General features: G+C 44.9%; 2 protein-coding genes across 2 annotated transcripts in view; both read right to left on the bottom strand.

The window, feature by feature from the left end:
* LOC138168284 (zinc finger protein 420-like) overlaps positions 1-20,766 on the bottom strand; it is a 771,269-nt gene that overhangs the window by 712,366 nt on the left and 38,137 nt on the right. The window lies entirely within an intron of this gene.
* Positions 1-20,766, bottom strand: part of LOC138168301 (protein FAM228B-like) — a 34,953-nt gene that overhangs the window by 12,607 nt on the left and 1,580 nt on the right. Inside the window, exons 2-5 of the mRNA XM_069097373.1 lie at positions 16,356-16,452; positions 16,094-16,203; positions 14,401-14,469; positions 2,286-2,477 (exon numbers count right to left, since the gene is read on the bottom strand). Coding sequence (XP_068953474.1) covers positions 2,286-2,477; positions 14,401-14,469; positions 16,094-16,203; positions 16,356-16,452 — 468 coding nt within the window. The remainder of the gene's footprint in view (positions 1-2,285; positions 2,478-14,400; positions 14,470-16,093; positions 16,204-16,355; positions 16,453-20,766) is intronic.

Below are 20,766 nucleotides of genomic sequence, written 5' to 3'. Positions count from 1 at the left end.
CCCTTGGAGGAGGCCAACCTCGGTGTCCATAATGGGGGGCAGGGGAGGCGAGTCCAGAAGGCGGGTCACACCTCCCTTCCTTGAACCCCGGTCCACCAACCCTGTCATGGGAGAGATTCATCCCACCAGGAGTTAAGAAACCACTAGACATGAGGATCAAAGGACAGCTTTAGCCCCCAGGCCCAGCAGGAACGGGGGCTCCACAGAAGTAGGGAAGGACACTACCCATAGAGGAGCTGTGTGTGGAGTGCATTAGTTACTCCCCGTCTGCCACACGCGCACTCTAAGCTGGACCCCCCCTTCCCACGGGCTCTGGGGGTGCCTTTCCTGCTGCTGCCCTTGCTGTTCCAAGTCAGTGAACTCTGGCCATATAATTAGACAGTCGATGGAGCAGGTCCTCAGAGAGGCAGAGATCCTTGAAGGCCAGCACTAGACAGCCGCCTCCAGCCCTCAGGGTCACCCCAGAGCTGCTGCCCAGGGGCCCAGCCTGCCAGTGGGCATGGGCTGTGAGGAACCATCTAAGTGCCTGACTTATAAGGACCCCAGTTTAAATCTGCCCTCAGACACTTGACACACTTACTAGCTGTGTGACCTTGGGCAAGTCACTTAACCCCAATTATCTTGCCTTCCCTCCAACAAAAAACAAAACAAAACAAAAACAGAAGTTATTAACTACTCTGCCTTTTGGCAAGATGTGGCCACTTCTCAAGGCATCTCTCAAGCTGCCTAGGGCACCCTCCCTCTGCTCTCCTGTGTGGGGACAGGCTTGGGGTCTCAGCCTTCACACTAGACAGGGCATTCTGTCCTGGCATCAGGGGCATCCTGCAGCCCCAGACCCTCATTGCCATCTGCCACAAACACACACATTTGCCTTTTCTGTTTCTTGGGAACATACTCTGCCTCTTGTGGGTCTCAACAAGTCCCTGGGATAGCTAAGAGACGAGATTTCTCCCCTGGGCTAAGGGATCTCACTCATCTTTCATGTCTAACTAACTGTCAGAGGAGCCCTTGGATTTATCCCAGCCTGATGTCTGGGCTTTTCTTCTGTCCCTGCCCTTCTTACAAGGTCTGTGCCTGCCTGGGAGCTGTCAGTCGGGTTTGAGAAATGAGCATCAGTGGTTTCCTGTCTCACCCTTTCTTACCAGTTTGAGGAGATTCAAGGGAAACAACCTTTTTCTTTCTTTTGGTGAACTCTATTCTGGCCAAGAATTTGTCATTCCTATTCTTGTTTTTTAATTTTTTTTTTTTTGGAAAGGGGAAGGCAGGACAGTTGGGGTTAAGTGACTTAGTCAAGTGTTAAGTGTCTGAGGCTGGATTTGAACTCAGGTCCTGACTCCAGGGCCAGTTCACTATTCACTGCGCCACCTAGCTGCCCCCATTCCTATTCCTTAGAGGTGGGTCAGAAATCAAAGCCTCTTTTCAGACACCACCTTTCCTCTGGCTGTTTGCTTCCCAGTATATATCTACTCTGTCCTCCACAAGCCCTGATCAGTCAGGCTCATTCACCCTGCCAGAAGCAGAAGGAAGGTTACTCTCTTGTTACCTGTCCTTGGGTGAGTCCATGCTGGCTTGGGGGGCTTCCCTTTCTGCAGGCTCACAAACCATAAAATGACAAAATTGGGGTAGGTGTTAGAAATGGTCTGGCCCTCATTTCATACTTGAGGACTCTGATTCCCCTGGTACACATGGCTGTTTCCCTTTTATTCCCAGAGATGACAAAGCTCCCAAAGCAAGTGGCCTTCTACATAGGGGTAAAGGCTTCACACCACAGGTGCTTAATAAATGCATGCTTCCTGGACTGTGAATCAGAATGGTCATACTCTACAGTCCAGGGGAAAAAAATATCACTTCTGCACATGACTGAATGGAATGGAATTACACTTGTCCCCAGGACTCACTCTCATTTTCTGTGTCTCTGTCTCTGTCTCTGTTTTTCTGTCTCTGTCTGTCTGTCTCTCTATCTCTCTCTGTCTCTCTCTGTCTCCATCCCTTTTTGCCCTGAATTAACTTGGCCAGCCATGAAAAGGAAGGACGCCAAGGTCCGGAGGTACCAGCTGCCCTCTGACTGACCAGCCTCCCCAAGTGGCCGCCCTGGGGTCTCCATGGGAGGCAACAAAGGGCCTGGCGCTCAGGTCTGCTGTGGCCTGGGCTCTGCTGAAACAGGTGCCCACACCCAGAAATGGGAAACCGTTCCTGGGCAAACCTGAACCCGAGAGAATGAGCACCAAAATTGGGGGTGCATTTCATGTCTCCAGCTCCTGCCTCGGGGGCCATTGTCTCGGTACCGTAGCACTCCTGAACCGCAGGTAGCCCTCCGCCTCCAGGCGCTTCCTCTTCTCTACCTCCCTTGGGGAGCCGACCTTGTCGATGATTTTCTGCTGGAGAGGACAGGCCACGTTCTCCATCCATCTCTTATGCAGCATCTCCTTCCTCCTTGCATTTAAAAAATCTTGGCGCTGCAGATACTTGTCTAATTCCTATGAGAAAGTGGGACACAACAGATGAATAAGGGCTTTTGCTCCAAAAAGCAGAGAATGGAGAGAAGACCTCATTTGCTTCCTCTCACCTAAGCCGAGACTCTCTCCCGCCATGTTTGACGGCCACTCTTCCCAAGGAGAAAAACCCACAGAGCCAAAGGAGACACAGTGCGTCCTTTACTTTCTGAAGACATCTGATGGGAAATGCTCCCTGGGCTTCTCCTGAAACTCATTCCTAAAGGCGACTCCTCTCCCTCAAGAGTCCTTTCCAGCACTAACTTCATGATGGGGTGCTTGGGATCTATGTTTGTAAAATCTATTTGTAAACTCAGTTTGTAATATCAATTTGTAACATCAGGAATGATGGGGTGCTTGGGATCTATATTTGTAACATCAGTCTGTAAAACTTTGTAACATCAGTCTGTAAAACCAGTTTGTAAAATCACACTCCACTCCGCCGCCCTAGTCTCAGAGCATTAACTCTGTCCCTTCTCCGCCCCCCTCCCCCCCCGCCCCCCCCCCCCGCCTTCAAAGCATTAATCGTGCCCAGCAACAACTCATGGGTTGTTTATCTCAGCCTTGAAACACTAGCAAGCTATACCTGTCAATCCTTCACAAAAGTATCTATAAACATTTACTTTTTTCAACTCTGACTCCAAGTAAGGCTGAGCTGAATTCTTTCCAGACTAAATCGCAGGTTCTGGTCTAAAGATAAGATCAGAGTCCCTGCTGAACCTAATAGCCATCCCTCATCATTCAGACCCCCAAGTGACACTCCATCTTATTTACTCCTCTTCTTTCTGCAGTGAAGATGAGAACTGGGGTCCCTGATGCTCCGTCTGACCCCATTATTCTTGCCTAGTCTAAGTGGGAGAGCCAGGGGCCCAACGAGAAAAGAACCACATGTTTGCTCAACAAAACCAGTTTTTCCAAGATTTTTTAAAAAATGAAAAATTCAACAGTCATTTTTGAAAAAATTTTTTTAATTTTTTAAAAAAAGCAATCAGGGTTAAGTAACTTGCTCAAGGTTACACGGCTAGTTATTTCTGGGTGTGGTGCTGAGTATCTGAGCCCAGGATTAGATCCAGGTCATCCTGACACTGGAGCCACTGCTCTTACTCACTGAGCCACCTGGCTGCCCCTAAGCAATTGGGCTTAAGTAACTTGCTCAAGGTTACACAGCCAGGGTGCTAAGTGTCTGAGCCCAGGATTTGATTCAGGTCATCCCGACACTGGAGCCAGTGCTCTTACTCGCTGTGCTACCTGGCCGCCCCATTTTTGAAAATTTTGAATCTTTTTTTAACAATTAAGATGGAAAGTGGCTAGGGATCCTCCTGGAGAAACAAAGTAGAATAGAAACATCTACTTCCCATGTCTAGCCATTGATGTTTTCACCTTGCACAGGAGGGCTGAACCCAGTATTGCCAAGGATGAAGAAATTGGGCTGAATCACATGGAGAGTGGCAGATGAGATGAAGAGTGACCTGGCAGATTTCAGCCCTTTCCTCTCCTGGGGTCCTCCCTCAGTGACTGGTGGGGCTCCTTACCAGGCCACTAACCACTATGCAATGAATTCTTTGCCCATGTCCATTCAGAAACTAGGACAAGTACAAAGCATCCCACCCTCCTGTGGAATCCTCAGCTTCCACAATGGCACTGCCAAATTGGAGCTGACAAGGCACATGTCCTCTGTCTGTAAATGTTAATCAGCAGTCATTACTATTCTAAACATGAGGTTCTTGTCCAACAGAGAACCAATCAAATCTCCAGATAAGCAGAACCCCGTGCAGGTAGACATTCCTGTTGTACATGAAAGCAGGAGGCCTGGGGATGAGGAAGCTGAAACGCGGCAAGCCCCTGGGCTCCCATTGGAGCAGGCAAAGTCTGCCTCATGTACCCAAAGGCAACAAGCAATGCTGCTTTATGGGGCAAGTGGCCATCCTCACTGGGTGGGTGAGAACAAAGCTGTGCCAATGTTGTGGGCGGGGGATGAAGAGGCAGAAGAACGCACAGAACCACAGGCTCCTGGATTGGGACTGGACTTTCAAGAGATCTGTGAACGGGAATCCACCCGGTCACCTACAAATGGCCTCCAGGAAGGGCAGTCCACCCACCCCTCTTTGGGAGGTTCAGCAAGATCCTCAAATCAAGACAATACTTCCAGGGAGACTGGGGGACTTGGGTGCAGTCAGCAGTGAGCACAGTAAGGCTGTTCGGAGGAGGTTAGAAAATGTCCAGAATTATGAAATGAAAGATGCCCAAAGTTTGGAGGATATTCAGAAGCCTCCCTCTTGAGAAGAATGTCTTCCAGAAGAGTTCCACTGGCTAGGCCCAGCTTCTCTGCAGCAACTGTTCCAAAGAAGAGAAAAGCACAAAGAGATAAAAGACAGGAAAACTTGCATGAAGCTACCAAAAAGCCAGAAAAAAATGAGTGTGTGTGTGGGGGGATGAATCCCCAGTACAGAGTATCAATATTGAGGGGCACAGATGACAAGGAGAAATGCCAGCCAGGAAAAACAACATGGCGGCCGCAACTGCACCTCTATGAGAGAAAAAGCATATCCCCATAAAACTTCCAGAGAGGTTCAGAATCTCAAGAAGGAAAGTCTGCATCAGAAGACTGAAAACAAGACCAAGAATTTCAGGGAAACAGTAGACTCTGTTAGGAACAGAGAGGTTCAGGCTGATTGAAAAAATAAGAGATAGAAGAACAAATAAGAGGAAAAATGTAAAAAATTAAACTGGGGAAAGACTTTGGCTCTTCACAAACCAAAGCAATAGAGTTAGAGAACAAAGGTCAATGAGACAATGATAGTTATCTCAGAAAAAAATGTGAGGAAACAAGGGGTCTTAATATAGTTTTCCAGGAATCCATAAACTACACCCCCCCCCAATCCCTAACAACCTGGAAGTCTTGCAGATGCATAGCAGAATGCAACTAGAATCCACAGCTTGTCAACAGGGAGGAACCTGAAGTTTAACTCACTCCAAGATTTTTACGAAGTTCCCAAACTGCAGTATCAAAGAAAAAATCCTACCAGTAGCCAAGAAGAAGCAATTCCCATATTCAAAAGAACTAAATCAATGTGTAAGACTACTCACTGATGATTTTTAAAAATGAAAGATGTGGCTGAAGTGTGCTATGCCAAAAATAAAAGAGAAATTAATAGACACTCCAAAACTAATAATCCTGAAAATGTACCATACTGCATAATGAGAAAGACTAGTTCTTCAATGACATCAGAAAATTTAATTGTTTGTTCCTAAGAAATCCAGAGCTGAGCAGTGCCTTTTTCATACAAATTGATCAAGGAGGTGAAAATTAACTGTGACATCCAGAATTAAATGTAAGCAATGAATGAAGGATCACCAAGGTTTACATTCTAAAAGGAAGTGATAAGAAAGTTGTAGGTCTTAGGCCATATCTGCTGTAAGGTAAATACTTTGTAGAAGAATGGAAGAACAAGGCCTGAGAAGTGAGATATTTGAAATAAGAGATTGGAAGCTAGAAATCATCCAATCTAACTCCTTTATTTTACTGATGAGGAAACTGAGGCTCATATAGGTTGTGACTTTGCTCAAAACCACCATACTATAAATAACAAAGCCAGGATTCAAACCCAAGACCTTTGACTATATAACCTAGCACTCTCCCCACTGACCCATGGTGCCTCCCTTTTAAAAATTAAGACGCATAAATTGAACCCCAAAAGTAAAGGATAATGAAACAAAGAAGTGAAAGGCAGGTACAAGAAGGTGATTCTTTCCCAATTACATGTAAAAACAAATTTTAACATTCATTTTGCTAAATTTTGAGCCCAAAATTCTTTTCCTCCCCCCGCCTTCCTTGAGAAGGCAATTTGATATAGATTATTTACATATGTATATACATATTATATATATATATATATATATATATACACACACATACCCGTGTTTCCCTGATAATAAGACACTGTCTTATTTTTTTTTGAAAGAAAAACACCAGAGGGCTTATTTTCAGGGGAGGGCTTATGTTGTCCTGCCTCAGCTCTCCTCCGCGGCACTGCTCCCAATGGCACCAGCAAGCAAATCACTGGGGAAGAACAGGATGATGCGCTCACTGCTGCAGCTCTGGTTGGATGCAGCTCAGAGCGCGGCGTGCGTTTCATCTGGGGGGGGGACGGTGCATACAGAGGGTACTGTAATGTAGCGTGTAGCGCAGGGGATCACCTTCACTACAGTAGCAATCTCAATAGGGCTTATTTTCGGGGGAGGGCTTATTTTAGAGGAATCTTATACAGTAAGGGGAGGGCTTATTTTCGGGATAGGTCTTATTATCAGGGAAACACGGTATATGTGAAGTCATGCAAAACACTTCCATATTGACCATATTACAAAAACCCCACCAAAAACCACAGACTCCTCCCCCAAAGCAAGAAAAATAAAGGAAAAAAGTATGCTTCAATCTACATTCAGACTCCATCAATCAGTTCTTTCTCTGGAGGTGGAGAGCATTTTTCATCATGAGATCTTTGCAACTGTTTTAGATCATTGTATTGATGAGAATAGCTAAAGCCATTCACAGTTGAGCATCGTACAATGTTGCTGTTACTGTGTACGATGTTCTCCTGGTTCTGCTCTCTTCACTTCACATCAGTTCATATAAATCTTCCCAGGTTTTTCTGAAACTGTCCTCATCATTTTTTTTTTTTTTGCTTTTTTTTGAAGGGCAATTAGGGTTAAGTAGCTTACCCAAGGTCACACAGTTAGTGTGTGTGTGTGTGTGTGTGTGTGTGTGTGTGTGTGTGTGTTTAGCGTCTGAAGCCCGATCCAAACTCAGGTCTTCCTGACTCCAGGGCTGGTGCTCTATTCACTGTGCCACCCCCATCATTTCCTATAACATAATAGTTTTCCATCACATTCGTATACCACAACTTGTTCAGTCATCCCCCAGTTGATGGATATCCCCACAGTTTTCCACTCTTTATCATCACAAAAAGAACTGCTATAAATATTTTTGTACACATATCTTCTTTTCCTTTTCCTTTGATCTTTCTGGGATACAGACTCAGTAGGTCAAAGGGCATGCAGTTATAGCCCTTTGGGCAAAGTTCCAAATTGCTCTCTAGAATGGTTGAATCAGTTCACAAATCTACTAATATTGCATTTGTGTCCCAAATTTTTCACATCCTCAACATTTGTCATTTCCTTTTTCTGTCACATTAATCAATCTGATGTGTGTGTAATAATACCTCAAAGTTGTTTTAATTTGCATTTCTCCAAACAATAGTGATTTAGAGCATATTTTTCAGTTGTTTAGATCTTTGTGTGAAAAGTGTTTTATAATTGTGTTCATAGAGTTCCTGGGTTTGTCTTGGCAGGTAAACTCCCAAGTATTTTATACTGTCTACTATTATTTTTAATGGAATTTTTCTTTCCATCCCTTACTGCTGGACTTGATTGGTTATATCTAGAAATACTTATGGTTTTTGTGGACTTATTTTATATACTGTAACTTTTTTGAAGTTATGAATCAGTTCAATTCATTTTTTAGTTGATTCTCTAAGTATACCATCAAATCATCTGCAAAGAGTGAGAGTTTTGTTTCCTCATTGCTTAGTCTAATTCTTTCATTTTATTCTCTTATTGCTGTATTTTCTAGTATAATATTGAATAAATCTAGTACAATATTGAATAATAGTGGTGATAGTGTGCATCCTTGCTTCACTCCTGATCTTACTAAGAAGACTTCCAGCTTATCCCCATTACAGAAAATGCTTGCTGATGGTTTTAGGTAGATACTGCTTATCATTTTAAGAAAAGTACAATTTATTCCTATACTTTCAGGTGTTTTTTTTAACAGGAATGAATGTCGTATTATGTCAAAAGCTTTTTCTGCATCTATTGAGATAATCATACAATTTCTGTTGGTTTTGTTTTCATATGGTCAGTCATGCTGATAGTTTTCCTAATATTGAGTTAGCCCTGCATTCCTGGTATAAATCCAATCTGGTCATAGTGTATGATCTTTGTGAGATATTGTTGTAATCTCCTTGCTAGCACTGTAAAAGAGAACTTTGCATCAATAATAGGAATATTAGGAAAACTGGTCCATGCTTTTCTTTCTCTATATTCGCTCTTCTTGACTTAGGTATCAGCACCACATTTGTGTCATAAATGGAATTTGGTAAGACTCCTTCTTTGACTATTTTTCCAAATAGTTTATATAATATTGGCATTGTTCTTCAAATGTTTGATAGAATTCATTTGTGAATCCATTTGACCCTAGAGATTTTTCTTAAGGCATTAATTTATGGCCTGTTCAATTTATTTTTCTAAGATAGGGTTGAGTATGTGATTTCCTCTTCTGTTATCTGGACAATTTATATTTTTGTAAATATGTATCCATTTCACTTACATTGTTAGATTGGAATATAATTTGGCACAATAGCTCCTAATAATTGCTTTAATTTCATCTTCATTAGCAGAAAATTCACCCTTTTCAATTTTTTATGCCAGTAATTTGGCTTTCTTCTTTCTTTTTTAAAAATAAGATTAACCACTGGTTTATCTTATTGTTTTTTTTTCATAAAACCAGATCCTAGTTTTATTTATTAGTTCAATATTTTTCGTACTTTCAGTTTCATAAATGTCTCCTTTGATTTTCAGGACTTCTGGTTTGGTGCTTAATTAGGCATTTTTAATTTGTTCTTTTACTAGTTTTATTTTTAGTTGCATGCCCAATTTACTTATCTGCTCTTTCTCTACTTTATTGATGTAAGCATTTAAAGATATAGATTTCCCCCCTAAGTACTGCTTTAGCTACAATCACATAAACCTTGATATGTTGTCTCATTGTTGTCATTCTCTTAAATGAAATTATTATTTTTTATGATTTGTTCTTTGACCCATTCATTCTTTAGGATTAGATTATTTAGTTTCCAATTAATTTTTAATCTGTCTTCCTATGACCCTTTATTGAATTATGATCTTAAAAGGATTCATTTAATATATATGATTTTCTGCATTTTGTTGTGATGTTTTTACGCCCTAGGACGTGGTCAGTTTTTGTGAAGGTGCCATGTACAGCTGAGAAAAAGGTATCCTTTTTTTGTTGTTGTTGTTCAGTCATGTCCTCTTTGTGACCCCATGGACCATACTTCCATGGGGTTTTCTTGGCAAAGATACTGAAGTGGTTTGTTATTCCCTTCTTCAGTGGAATAAGCAAACAGAGGTTGTATGACTTGCCCAGGGTCCCACAGCTAGCAAGTGTCTGAGGCTGGATTTGAACTCAAATCTTCCTGACTCCAGATCACCTTATTCACTGAGCCATCTAGCTGTCCCAACTCCTTTCTATTCCCATTCAATTTTTTCTAGGGTCTATAATATATAACTTTTCTAAAATTGTATTCATATCCTTAACTTCTTTCTTGTTTATTTTGTTGTTCAGATTTATCAAGTTCTGAGAGGGAAAAACTGAGGTCCTCCACTAGTATAGATTTATTGTCTATTTTCTCCTCTAATTCATATAACTTTTCCTTTAAGAATTTGGATGCTCTGTCATTCAGGGTATATATGTCCATTATCTATGGTTTCCCTGCTTATTTCTTTCAATTAGATCTATTTTTGCTTTGTCTGAGATAATGATGTTACCCCCTGCTTTTTTTTTTCACTCCAGCTGAAGCACAATAAATTGTGCTCCAGCCCTTTATTTGTATTCTGTGTGCCTCTCTCTATTTCAAGTGTGTTTCTTGTAAGCAACATATTGTTGGATTCTGGTTTCTAATCCATTCTACTATCTTCCATTTTATGGGTGAGTTCATCCCATTCATATTCAGTTATGATTACTGTATAGTGCCCTCCATCCTATTTTCTCCCTGTTTAACTTTCTCTCTCTTTTTACTGTCCCTCCTCAAAAGTCTGTTTTGCTTCTGACCACTGCCTTCTTTTATCTGCCCTCCCTTTCTCTTATCCCTTTCTCCTCCTAATTCCCTACTAAGACATATTTTTATACACGAGTGTGTCTATATTCTTCCCTCTTTGAATCAACTCCAATGAGAGTGAGGTTCCAGCATCGCCCTCACCACCCTCATGTTCCCCTCTCTTGTAAGAGCTCTTCCTTGCACACCTCTTTCATGTGACATAATGTACCCATTCTATCTTCCCTAATCCCCTTTTCTTGGTGCATCCCACTTTCTCACCCCGAATTTTTTTTAATCATCCCCCCATAGTCAACTCACACTTGTACCCTTTGTATATTCTTTTTAGCTCCCCTAATAATGACAAAGTTATTAGGGTTCATAGGTATCATCTTCTCATAAAGGAATGTAAAGTTCAACATTTTAGAATTCTTTATGATTCCTCTTTCATGTTTATTTTTATACTTCTCTCAAGTCTTGTATTTGAAATTAAAATTTTCTCTTCAGCTCTGTTCTTTTCACCAGGAATGCTTGAAAGTCTTCTGATGCATTAAATATATAATTTTCCCCCTTCATTTTTCCTAAGTAGGTGATTCTTAGTTGTAATCCTAACTCCTTTGCCTTCTGGAATATCATATTCTAAGCTCTACGATCCTTTAATATAAAAGCTGCTAAATCTTGTGTGATCCTGACTATGGTTCCAGGATATTTAAATTGTTTCTTTCTGGCTGTTTGCAGTATTTTCTTCTTCACTTGGGAGCTCTGGAATTTAGCTATAAATATTCCTGAAAGTTTTCATTTGAGGATCTCTTTTAAGAGGTGATCTGTGGATTGCTTTCAATTTCTATTTTACCCTCTGGTTCTAGGATACCAGGACAGTTTTCCTTGATAATTTCTTGAAATGTGATGTTTAAGCTCTTATTTTTTAAATCACGACTTCCAGGTAGTCCAATCATTCTTTATCTCTCTTTGATCTATTTTCCAGGTCAGTTGTTTATCCAGTGAGATATTTCACATTTACTTTTATGTTTCATCCTTTTGATTTTGTTTTATTGTTTCTTGATGTCTCATGGAGTGATGATTCCATAAGCTTCCACTTGCCCACTTCTAATTTTTGATTAATTGTTTTCTTCAGTGAGCTTTTGACCTTCTTTTCCCTCTCAGCCAAGTCTCTTTTTTAAGGTTTTCTTTCCTTCAGCATATTTTGTGCCTCTTTTACCAAGCTGTTGACTTTCTTTTCATTATTTTCTTGCATCACCCTCATTTCTTCTCCTCTACCTCTTTTATTTGATTTTTTAAATCTCTTTTGATCTCTTCTGGGAATTCTTTTTTTTGGGCTTGCATCCAATTCACACTTTATCTTGAGGCATTGTACATAGCTATTTTTATTTCATTGTTTTCTTCTGAGTTTGTGTCTTGATCTTCCCTGTCACCATAGTAACTTTCTACATTCAGGTTCTTTTTGTCGTTGTTTGCTCCTTTTTCCAGTCTATTTCTTGATTTTTTTACAACTTGGGCTCTGCTTATGGGGTGGGGATAGAGGGGGCGTTATCCCAAGCTCCAAGTTTTTCATGCTTCTGTTTTTAGAGCTAGTTCTAGATATCTTTAAGTTTTCAGTTCTTCTAACATGGTCTAGTCTGAGGAAAAGTGTGGTCACTGCTCTCCTGGTCTGCATTCTGGTCTGTGAGTGACCACAAGCACTCTTTTCTTCTCTGGAACTATGACCATAGTCCCCACTGTATGGGACAGGTGAAAGTGTGGTTTCTCAGAGACTATCTGTAAAGTAAGTAAGTCCTTAGGCCTAAGTTTCCATTTTTCTAGAAATTATGTGACTTTGAAACTTTAGAAATCTTTCTATACAGTTGCTCTATTCAAGTCAACCCTTTTCACCCAGCTTACCATAAAAGAGTTAAATTTCTATAGAACTGCAAGAATCACTGAACAAGACTGCTGATAAGGAGGAACAGGCAGTAACCTTGGGAAAGAAGCTCAGTCCCTGGTTCTCAGACTAAAACTCCTAGATAATACTAAAAATAATGAAGAATGGAAAGGAGCTGACAGCAGCAGGTGGATTTGACCAATCAAGAAACAGACAGTAGCCTTGGGGCACTCAAGTCCCAATAAGACTGTGTCTAGGGTAAGACTGAAGGGGGTTCAGTATTCTAAGATTGTTACTGCACCTGTGTAATGAATTTCATGTAATATATATATATATGTGTGTGTGTGTGTGTGTGTGTGTGTGTGTGTGTGTGTGTGTGTGTATAATCCAACAAGATTAGAGCCTCATTAATAATAATTATGTTAATGTTTGTAACTCTTTTCCTATTTAACCCAGCTTTAGCTTCTGTAAGGCAGCCTCCTCTCCTGGGCATTGTTCCAGCGACTGGACCGCCCGCTTCTCGCAAGATTCTGATAAACTTCCTGTCTTCACTGTGAGGTCTCTGAGTAGTCAATTTGGGTTAGGGTCTCCTGCTAGTACTCTCCCTCACCCTCGGATTCTGACCTGGAGACACATATGGGCAACGTAACAGTCCTGCACCTAGTGCCAGTAAAGGGTCCCCCACAATCTCCTTCTGACCAGTTGTCTGATCTCCTCACCATCTGTACAATGAGAGTTACATGCCCCCAGGGCTTTCTGGGTCACTGCCTATGCTAGACTGTGTTCCGCTCTCACCCCAGTGAGTCAGAACTCTCCTGCTGACCTTCCAAGTTGTCTAGGGCTGGGAAAGTATTTCACCTTGACTTTTTATTGGTTCTGCCACTCCATAATTCAATTTGAGGTATTGGTTTAAAGTTGTCTGGAGAGGAATTTGGGAAACCTTGGGTGAGTCCCTGCCTTTACTCTGCCATCTTGGCACCAATTCCCCTCCAAAGGTGATTGTTTTTTTTTTTTTTTTGGAGAGGGGAAGGATGGGCAATTGGGGTTAAGTGAGTTGCCCAAGGTCACACGGGCTAGTTTTTGTGTTAAGTGTCTGAGGTTGGATTTGAACTCAGGTCCTCCTGACTCAAGGACTGGTGCTGTATTCACTGAGCCACCTAGCTGCTCCCAAAGGTGATTCTTAAACTTAAATGCTACCTGGGTAATGCAAGGTTAAAATAATGGGGGAAGAAAAATATATCATTTAAAGCAAATTTAGTTTGAGTGGAAGTTTATGTGGGAATGATTAAAATCAAACAAAGGAGAATCAGTTTTACTTATGCTTGGGGTGGGCAGGAGGGTTTGAGGAGGATGCATCAGTGCATTAATAAAGCTATTGTAGTTGAACGGTTCGGAGCTACTTGGAAAGTGCAAAACCTCCCCCAAGGATGGACTCCCTGAAAAGTAGAATGGAACAGTGAGCCTTTGGTAATTCCAGAGACAAAAAGAAACGATGAACAAAGTCAAAAAGACTGAAATAATAGAAGAAACTTCGAGGTGTCTGTCATATCAAAGACAACAGATCTAAGAAATAGCCACAGGGGACTTAAATCAACAACCATGGAATTCTCCACAAGCCGTGGCCAAACAAAAACCCTGGACACCACACTGCAGGAAATCACCAAAGGAAGCTGCCCAGACCTATGAGAACAAGAGGGTGAGATGAAGATAGAAAGAATTCACTAGCCACCTCCTGAAAGGAAGCCAAACAGAAAATCCCAGGACAAAGGTGAAATCCAGTGCTTACTACAAGTAGCCAGAAAAAAAGGTAATGTAAGTACCAAGGAACCACAGTCAAAAGTTCACAAGACTCAACCACAAACTCTTTAAAGGAGAGAAAATGTTAAGATACGTCCAAGGTCACATAGCTGGCCAAAGGTAAAGGCTTCCTTGGAAACCCACGAGGCAGAGAAATTATGGGACTTGTCCAGGGTCACCCAGGGTGGAATAGAGTTGAGACTTGAATCCAGGTATTTCTGTCTCAAAGACCAGCTTCCTATCCCCAAACCACACTGCTTGACAATGTACAATCATGGGATAGTCCCAGAGTACTTGTGGGTGTGGACAAGTCACTGAGAGTGGGAGGGCCCATTCCCAGGCTTACCTTTATGATGTAGTTTTCTCTGCACAGGATAACCTCCACAGCAGCATCAATATCATCCTTCACTAAGGTCTAAAACAGAAGTGACACAGACACCTTGTTGAGAAGTTTTGTGCAAATCCATAATGTATTGGGGCCTGGGGCCATGGAATGCCACTGGACACAGAACAAATTCTGGCTCATACACCTATGTCCTGTAGGACCTTGGGGGATCACTTAACTCCCTAGGCCTCAGTTTTCTTTTCTATAAAATGTCTCTGAGGTTCCTTCCAGGCTGGGATTTGTGACACCCAGAAATTCATAGGATACAAAATCCAAGAAAGAAGCCAGGGACACAAACCTCACAATGGCAAACAGGACTAGATACTGCTACTAAGTTGATTCAGAGTATAGTGAATGGCTGGACCCAAGGACTAGCCATTAATGATGTTCAATGTCAGCCTAGACTGAGTGGGGTCTGCAGTGGGATGGAGGAAGCTGGGACCCTCAGAGGTCTTCATGGTTGGCCAAAGTCATGAAGATGAGGCAGTGGCTGATGGAATCCAGGGCCTCTGACTCATGTCAGGAAAGTGAGGAGGCCCCAGGCTGGGAGGGGTCCTGATCCCGAGGAGGATGGAGGGTCAAGCTCAATGGGACTTCGGGTCCAGTCAAGGAGGGAGGCTCCCCTAGACAGTAGATGGGGAGGTTTCAGGGGATTGCAAATGAAACTCATGATGGGATAGTCAAAAGAAAGCCCACCTCCCAACCATCCAACCAAAACCCTTCACAATCTTGGGTCGTGTTAGGAGAGTCCCAGCTTCTGGGAATAGAGGAGTGACCATCCCTCTGCTCTCTGCCCTGGCCAGGCCTCAATTGGAGCCCTCTGGTCAGTTCTGGGCACCTCCCTTAGGAATGCTGGACAGTGTGCAGAAGAAGGTGACCCAGGAATGGGAGAAGGGCCTGGAGAAGAAGAGACCCAAGCAGGGACAGGACCCCCAGAGGCCAAGGAGAGACCCTGGGGTGTGAGAGCAATCCCAGAATGGAACAGGGGAGGCCTGGTGACCACAGGAAGTTTCGGTGGGACCAGATGACTGCAGAGGTCTCTTCCAGGGCTCAACCCCCTGCTTTACAAAGAGAAGCCTCAGGGGGATGGACTGGTGAGTGGCTTGAGACAGGCACTTCGGTAACAGCGTGGAGGATGGATTTGAGGGCTATTCCCACTGTCCAGGGTGACCACAGTATGAGTGGAGAGGAGCCCGGTTGAGCGCTACTGGGGGGGGGGGGGGTAGAATCAGAAAGACAGAAGGGGTGAGCAAGAGAGAAGGTAAGGAACGAATGGAGGGGAGGGAGGACAAAGACCTAGAGCTCGCCTTCAGACCGCTGCTCTGCACTTTGAGGTGTCCAGGGGTCACTGGAGAGACTGAGACAGGGGAGCCCCTGCCCGAGACGGGGAGGCCCCAGGGTGCCCTTGGATCCTTGGGAGGGCCGAAGAGGTGGGGGGGGGGTCCGCCAGGCTCAGGAGGGGGGAGCTGCCTCGCTCCTCCAGAGCTTTCCACCACCCTCCCCCACCTGGGTCAGGTATCGACTGCCGTCTGTGGCTTGTGGTCTAACCGAGATCACCTCAAGCTGTCCAACTCCAGGCAGACGGATCCCTGGGTCCAGATCCCCGCGCCCGGATCCCTGAGCCCGGATCCCCCCGCTCCGCTTTCCTCCGCACCTCCACAAAAGACAGCTCCTGCGTTTCTGCGCACACGTCCCGGCTCTTCTGTGCAGAGGAATCCGAGGAGCGCGCTTCCACATCCCTCGCAGTCACGTGCAACAGCGACTCTAGAAGGGAGACCGTGGCGGGGCAGAGAAGCAGAGCTCTCGTCCGAACCCTCCTCTTAGTCGGCAGGGAGGAAACCAGTGCAGATGGACAGACTCCCCACAATGGCACCGCGGTCGGGGCCCCTGCAGAGTGGCTGAATGGCCCCCGTGACCTGCGTGACACAGCTTCACGCTCTGCAGCGGGCACCCTCCTCCCCCTGGGTCCCGGGCTGGGATTGAGGCGGCAGCCTGTGTCCCTCCAGCATCGCTCTTTTGGAGAGGGGCCCAGGAGGGCCACAGCTCCTGCTGGTCTGGCTGTCTTCCCCCGGTAGAAGGGGAAGTCCCCGAGGGCAGGGGCTGCTTTTCTTCCTTTTTTGTCTTGGTATTCCTATCCCTTAGCACACTGCCCGGCATCCATTAAGCACTTAAAAATGCCTGTTGCCTGCCATTACTGGGCCATAAGAAAGCATGAATCTGAGGGACTCTGAGAAAGGTCGGTAAGACCTGATAGTGAAGTGGGCAGAAAACCAGGAGAGCATCAGCGCCATCTTCGGGCCCCACCTGCGCTGGTGGGCCTCTGCTCCGTCTCCCCGGGGTTTTCCGCTCAATGAGATGGCTCCATAGTTACTTTGGCCAAATAGTTGGTAGAAAACATTCCCCCCAGAAGTCCTCGGCACCTCCCACCTGGAGAGAGTCCAGGGGGAGGCGCTCCAACTCAGAGACCCTCAGTGACCAAGGGGTGATTCACGGCTCCCCTTTCTGGGGAGGTGGCTGCTGTCTCCAAGGACAGACACTGTGTCACTCATCCAGGACCCCAAAGAAGACATCTACATCCTTTGTTCATTCACTTGGAGGAGACCAAGGCCAAGGGGTTTCCCTTACCCCCTGCCCCAGGAGACGCCTCCTCAGGCCCTTAGATGCCAGCCTGTTCTCGCTAGTTCTCTGTCTCTGTGTGTCTGTCTCCTCTCTCTCTGTGTCTGTCTCTGTCTCTGTCTCTCTGTCTCTCTCTCTGTCTCTCTCCTCTCTCTGTCTCTGTGTCTCTCTTCTCTCCTCTCTCTTTCTCTCTGTCTCTCTTCTCTCTCTCCTCTGTCTGTCTGTCTCTCTCTCTGCATCTGTCTCTGCCTCTCCTTGTTGCAGAGTTTAAATGACCAGCAGGCCATGACATCAAGCTGGACCTGCTTCCTGCCTTTACTGCAGACATCCAATGGCTTTTCAAAACTTTTGACCTTAGTCTCAAGGCTTTGATTACTTGAAGTTAATTGTTCTTAGCTGATACTGGTCTCCTTCCTGACTTAGGAGGGCCTGATGGTTAAATGTTCAGTGTGAGCACGTTTGCACTTCTCACATCCCAGATACTACAAGTCAGGGCTTGGTTTACTATTGATTCTCTAGACTTAAGAAAGTGATGGGAACAATGTTAATAATGCAGATTAAACTTAAAAGTGTGCCTTATCTCCATTTCCCCTCAGTCAGTTGTTAACCCCTTCCTAGCACGCCCCCCTGGGGAAGGTGATTCCATGAACTCATCACCTGTCCCCTTATACTTGGAGGGACCACTGTAGACTCCAGAGGGGAGCCCACTCTTCACACACAATCAATGCAGCAACATGTCACTGCTTTCCTTGGTTATAAGGGAGAGTTGGGGGGGGAGGCCAGGGAGTATTGAGAAATAATGGTTTTGTTAAGTAGCAAAAAGAAAAACATTTAAAAAAAGAATAATGAGGTAAGTTTCTTACCTGGTAGGCTTCTAACACCCTCACGTTTTGAGACCCCAAGAATTCCAACCTGTCCAATGAGAAAAGTTTTCATTGAGTTGATTCCTATCATGTGAACCCTCCCCACAAAGGCCAGCCACAGTTTTTTGCCAGAGCCCAGAGGTGGAGTATTTACACGAAAGCCAACATCAGCCATCCCACTCCTCAGCCAGTCAGCTCAGATGTGGCAAGGGTAGGTTGGTACATGGTTTAAATCCCCCCAGAACCCAACGCACTGACCATCATCCCCTAGAGAGGAGGAAGCAGGATAAAGGAAGCAGCTTCTCAACATATAGGCTTTTCAGCTCCAAACTCCCATCCTCCTGACAGCCCTCAACAATGCCCAGAGGGTCCCAGAAAAGGTCAAAGGTGGGTGGGGGGGAGGGCAACTGTGCATCTCTCCTGAGTTCGACTCAGCTTTCCTATCTCAGGGCCTGGGTCCAGCCTGAGGTTCCATCTGCCTGATGGACACCGTGTGTGTCCTGAGAGTTTTCCCACTGGAAGAATGAAACCTTTATCCATCCTGAGATAAACCAGAAACTTCCCTCAGGATGTCTCTGTAATTTTAGCCACTCCCATGGGCTGCCATAATCCCTGTGTCTGTATGCCCAGGCTTCATCTCTCCACAAGCATTCATTAAGCACCTGGTATATACCCAACACTATTCAAGGCACAGGGTTGGGGTTACAGGAACAAAAATGGAAACGAGTCCTGCCTTCCAAGAGCTTAGGCAGACAGACAAGTCAAAATTAATCAATTAGGAAGCATTTAATAATATGATGGCTGTTTGCTAGGTACTGTAGTGGGACTTTGAGGGGACAGAAAGGAAGCAGTAGCAGCCTCCCAGTTTCCCCATCTCCTCTATCTTCCATACCCCTGGTTGTTCCTCAAATCTCTCCAGACTCATGGCTAGGTTCTCCATGCACCCCCCCCCCAATATCTCCACCTCCTGCATTTCCTGTCTTCGAGTCTCTGCTGAAATTTCCCTGAGCACAGCCGTCATTCCCAAGGGGTCTCCCTCCATGACACAGACCCCCGAGATACCTTTATACAGCCCTCAGCTCTCCCTGTTCCTCACCCTCACCTTGACCTCAGGACAGCTCGAGGTGACTCCCCTGCTCTCGCCCCATTTTCCACCCTTAATGAACCAGGTCAACTCTCCATTCCCCTCTATCGCCTTGGTCCTACTGCCAAATCCCAAGCCTGGACCTCTCTACCATCTGCCTCCTTTGCTACTCTCTGCCGCTGCTGGAGGGAGCTAGAGGAAGTTACAAAACCTTTCCAAACCTTCTCCTCTTCCCCCATGCTATTCCGTCCCACTGCCCTCAGACCTGAGACCCTCCAGTCATACTTTACTGAAATAAGCTAGAGATGAGGTAGGAGTCAGGAAGACCTGAGTTCAAATCTAGATTCAGGCATTTACTAGCTGTCTGACCTGGTAAGTCACTTAATTTGTCTGCCTCAATTTCCTCATCTATAAAACGAACATGATAGCACCTTCCTCCACGGCTAACTGCGAGGATTGATCCTTGTAAAGAGCCTGGTGAAAAGTTAGGCGCTTAATAAATGCTCCTCTCCTCCAAGCCAAACCTCTCTCTGTTCACCTTTGACTCTCCCCTCCTATTTCCTCAGCAGTGACGCCCACCACCATTCTGTATCCCCCCCTCACCTGGTCCCACCTAGCTCTGGACTCCCACTCACCACTAGGCACCCTGTCTTCTGCTTCTCTCTTGAGCCTCAGAATTCTTTCCTAGTTCTCTGCCTCAATCTGGAGCCCCTCTAATCTATCCTCCCACGGGTAGCAGGGAGGCCTCAGACCATAGCTGTTCTGCGAGCCTGGGTAAGGCGAACTTCAGCCTCCTCAGCTGATGGCCCCTAAGGTCCCTTTCAGTTGGGAGCGGCATTAGCTGCTGGCATTGGAACTAAGTAGTGTAGGCAGGAGGCAGCCAAGACAAAGGCCGAGAGACCAGTAAGGACAGGTGAGGCAAGGGTGGCAGTGGGGAGGCTTATGTCATAAAGGGCTTCAAATGCCAAATGGAGGCTTTTGTTTTCGATGCTGGAGATGATAAACACTCAGATTTTTTGGAGGGGTAGAATGCTGACATGTAATTTTAGAAGGTAATTTTAGTGGCTAATTGGAGAATGAGGAAAGCAGCCTCCATCCCCAGTCAGGCTATTGCAGCAGTCCAGGAGAGAGGTTATGAGGGCCTGCACCAGAGTGGGGGCCGAGGAGAGAAGGGGGCACCAAGGAAAGACATTATAAAGGTAGAAACCACAAGATTTGGCCATGTATTCATTCTGCACTGATTAAGAAGCTCTAGGGAATCACTGTGACTTCCAGGATGAAGTATAAACACCATCAACTTGGCATTGAAGGCTATGCACAACTGGACATTTCAAATAGGGCTTTGTCCCATTTCCTCAATTGTCCTCCCTCATCTCATTCTCCTAGTTTTGAGTTTCTGACTCAAACCTCCAACTCCACAATCACATTGTACTGATTTTGTGTCTACTTTGCACATACTTAGGGGAATAGTATCCTCCAGCCCTGCCCTCCCAAAGCAAGCCACATGAGGGCAGGGTTTTTGCCAGCTGGATGACGTCCTATAGGGATCCCAAACTCAGCAAGTCCAAAATGGAACTAAACAAAAAGCCCTCCTCCCTTCCCTACTACTTTTAAAGGTACCACCATCCAGGACACCTCACTCTCTCTCACCCCCTCCCCCCTATCTCCAAGCTGGTGAGAGAGCCTGTCAATTTCACTTCTCTACCATCTCTGGAAGATTTCACCTCTGTAACTTGTGTAGTCCACTTCACCTTTGTAGCACCC

The sequence above is a fragment of the Petaurus breviceps genome, unplaced genomic scaffold (assembly GCF_028583685.1).
Source record: "Petaurus breviceps papuanus isolate PSGF00001 unplaced genomic scaffold, PetGlider_PUasm1.0 356, whole genome shotgun sequence".
NCBI classification, from domain to species: domain Eukaryota; kingdom Metazoa; phylum Chordata; class Mammalia; order Diprotodontia; family Petauridae; genus Petaurus; species Petaurus breviceps.
Note: the sequence above shows the minus strand (reverse complement) of the source record. Positions and strands in the feature narration are given on the sequence as shown.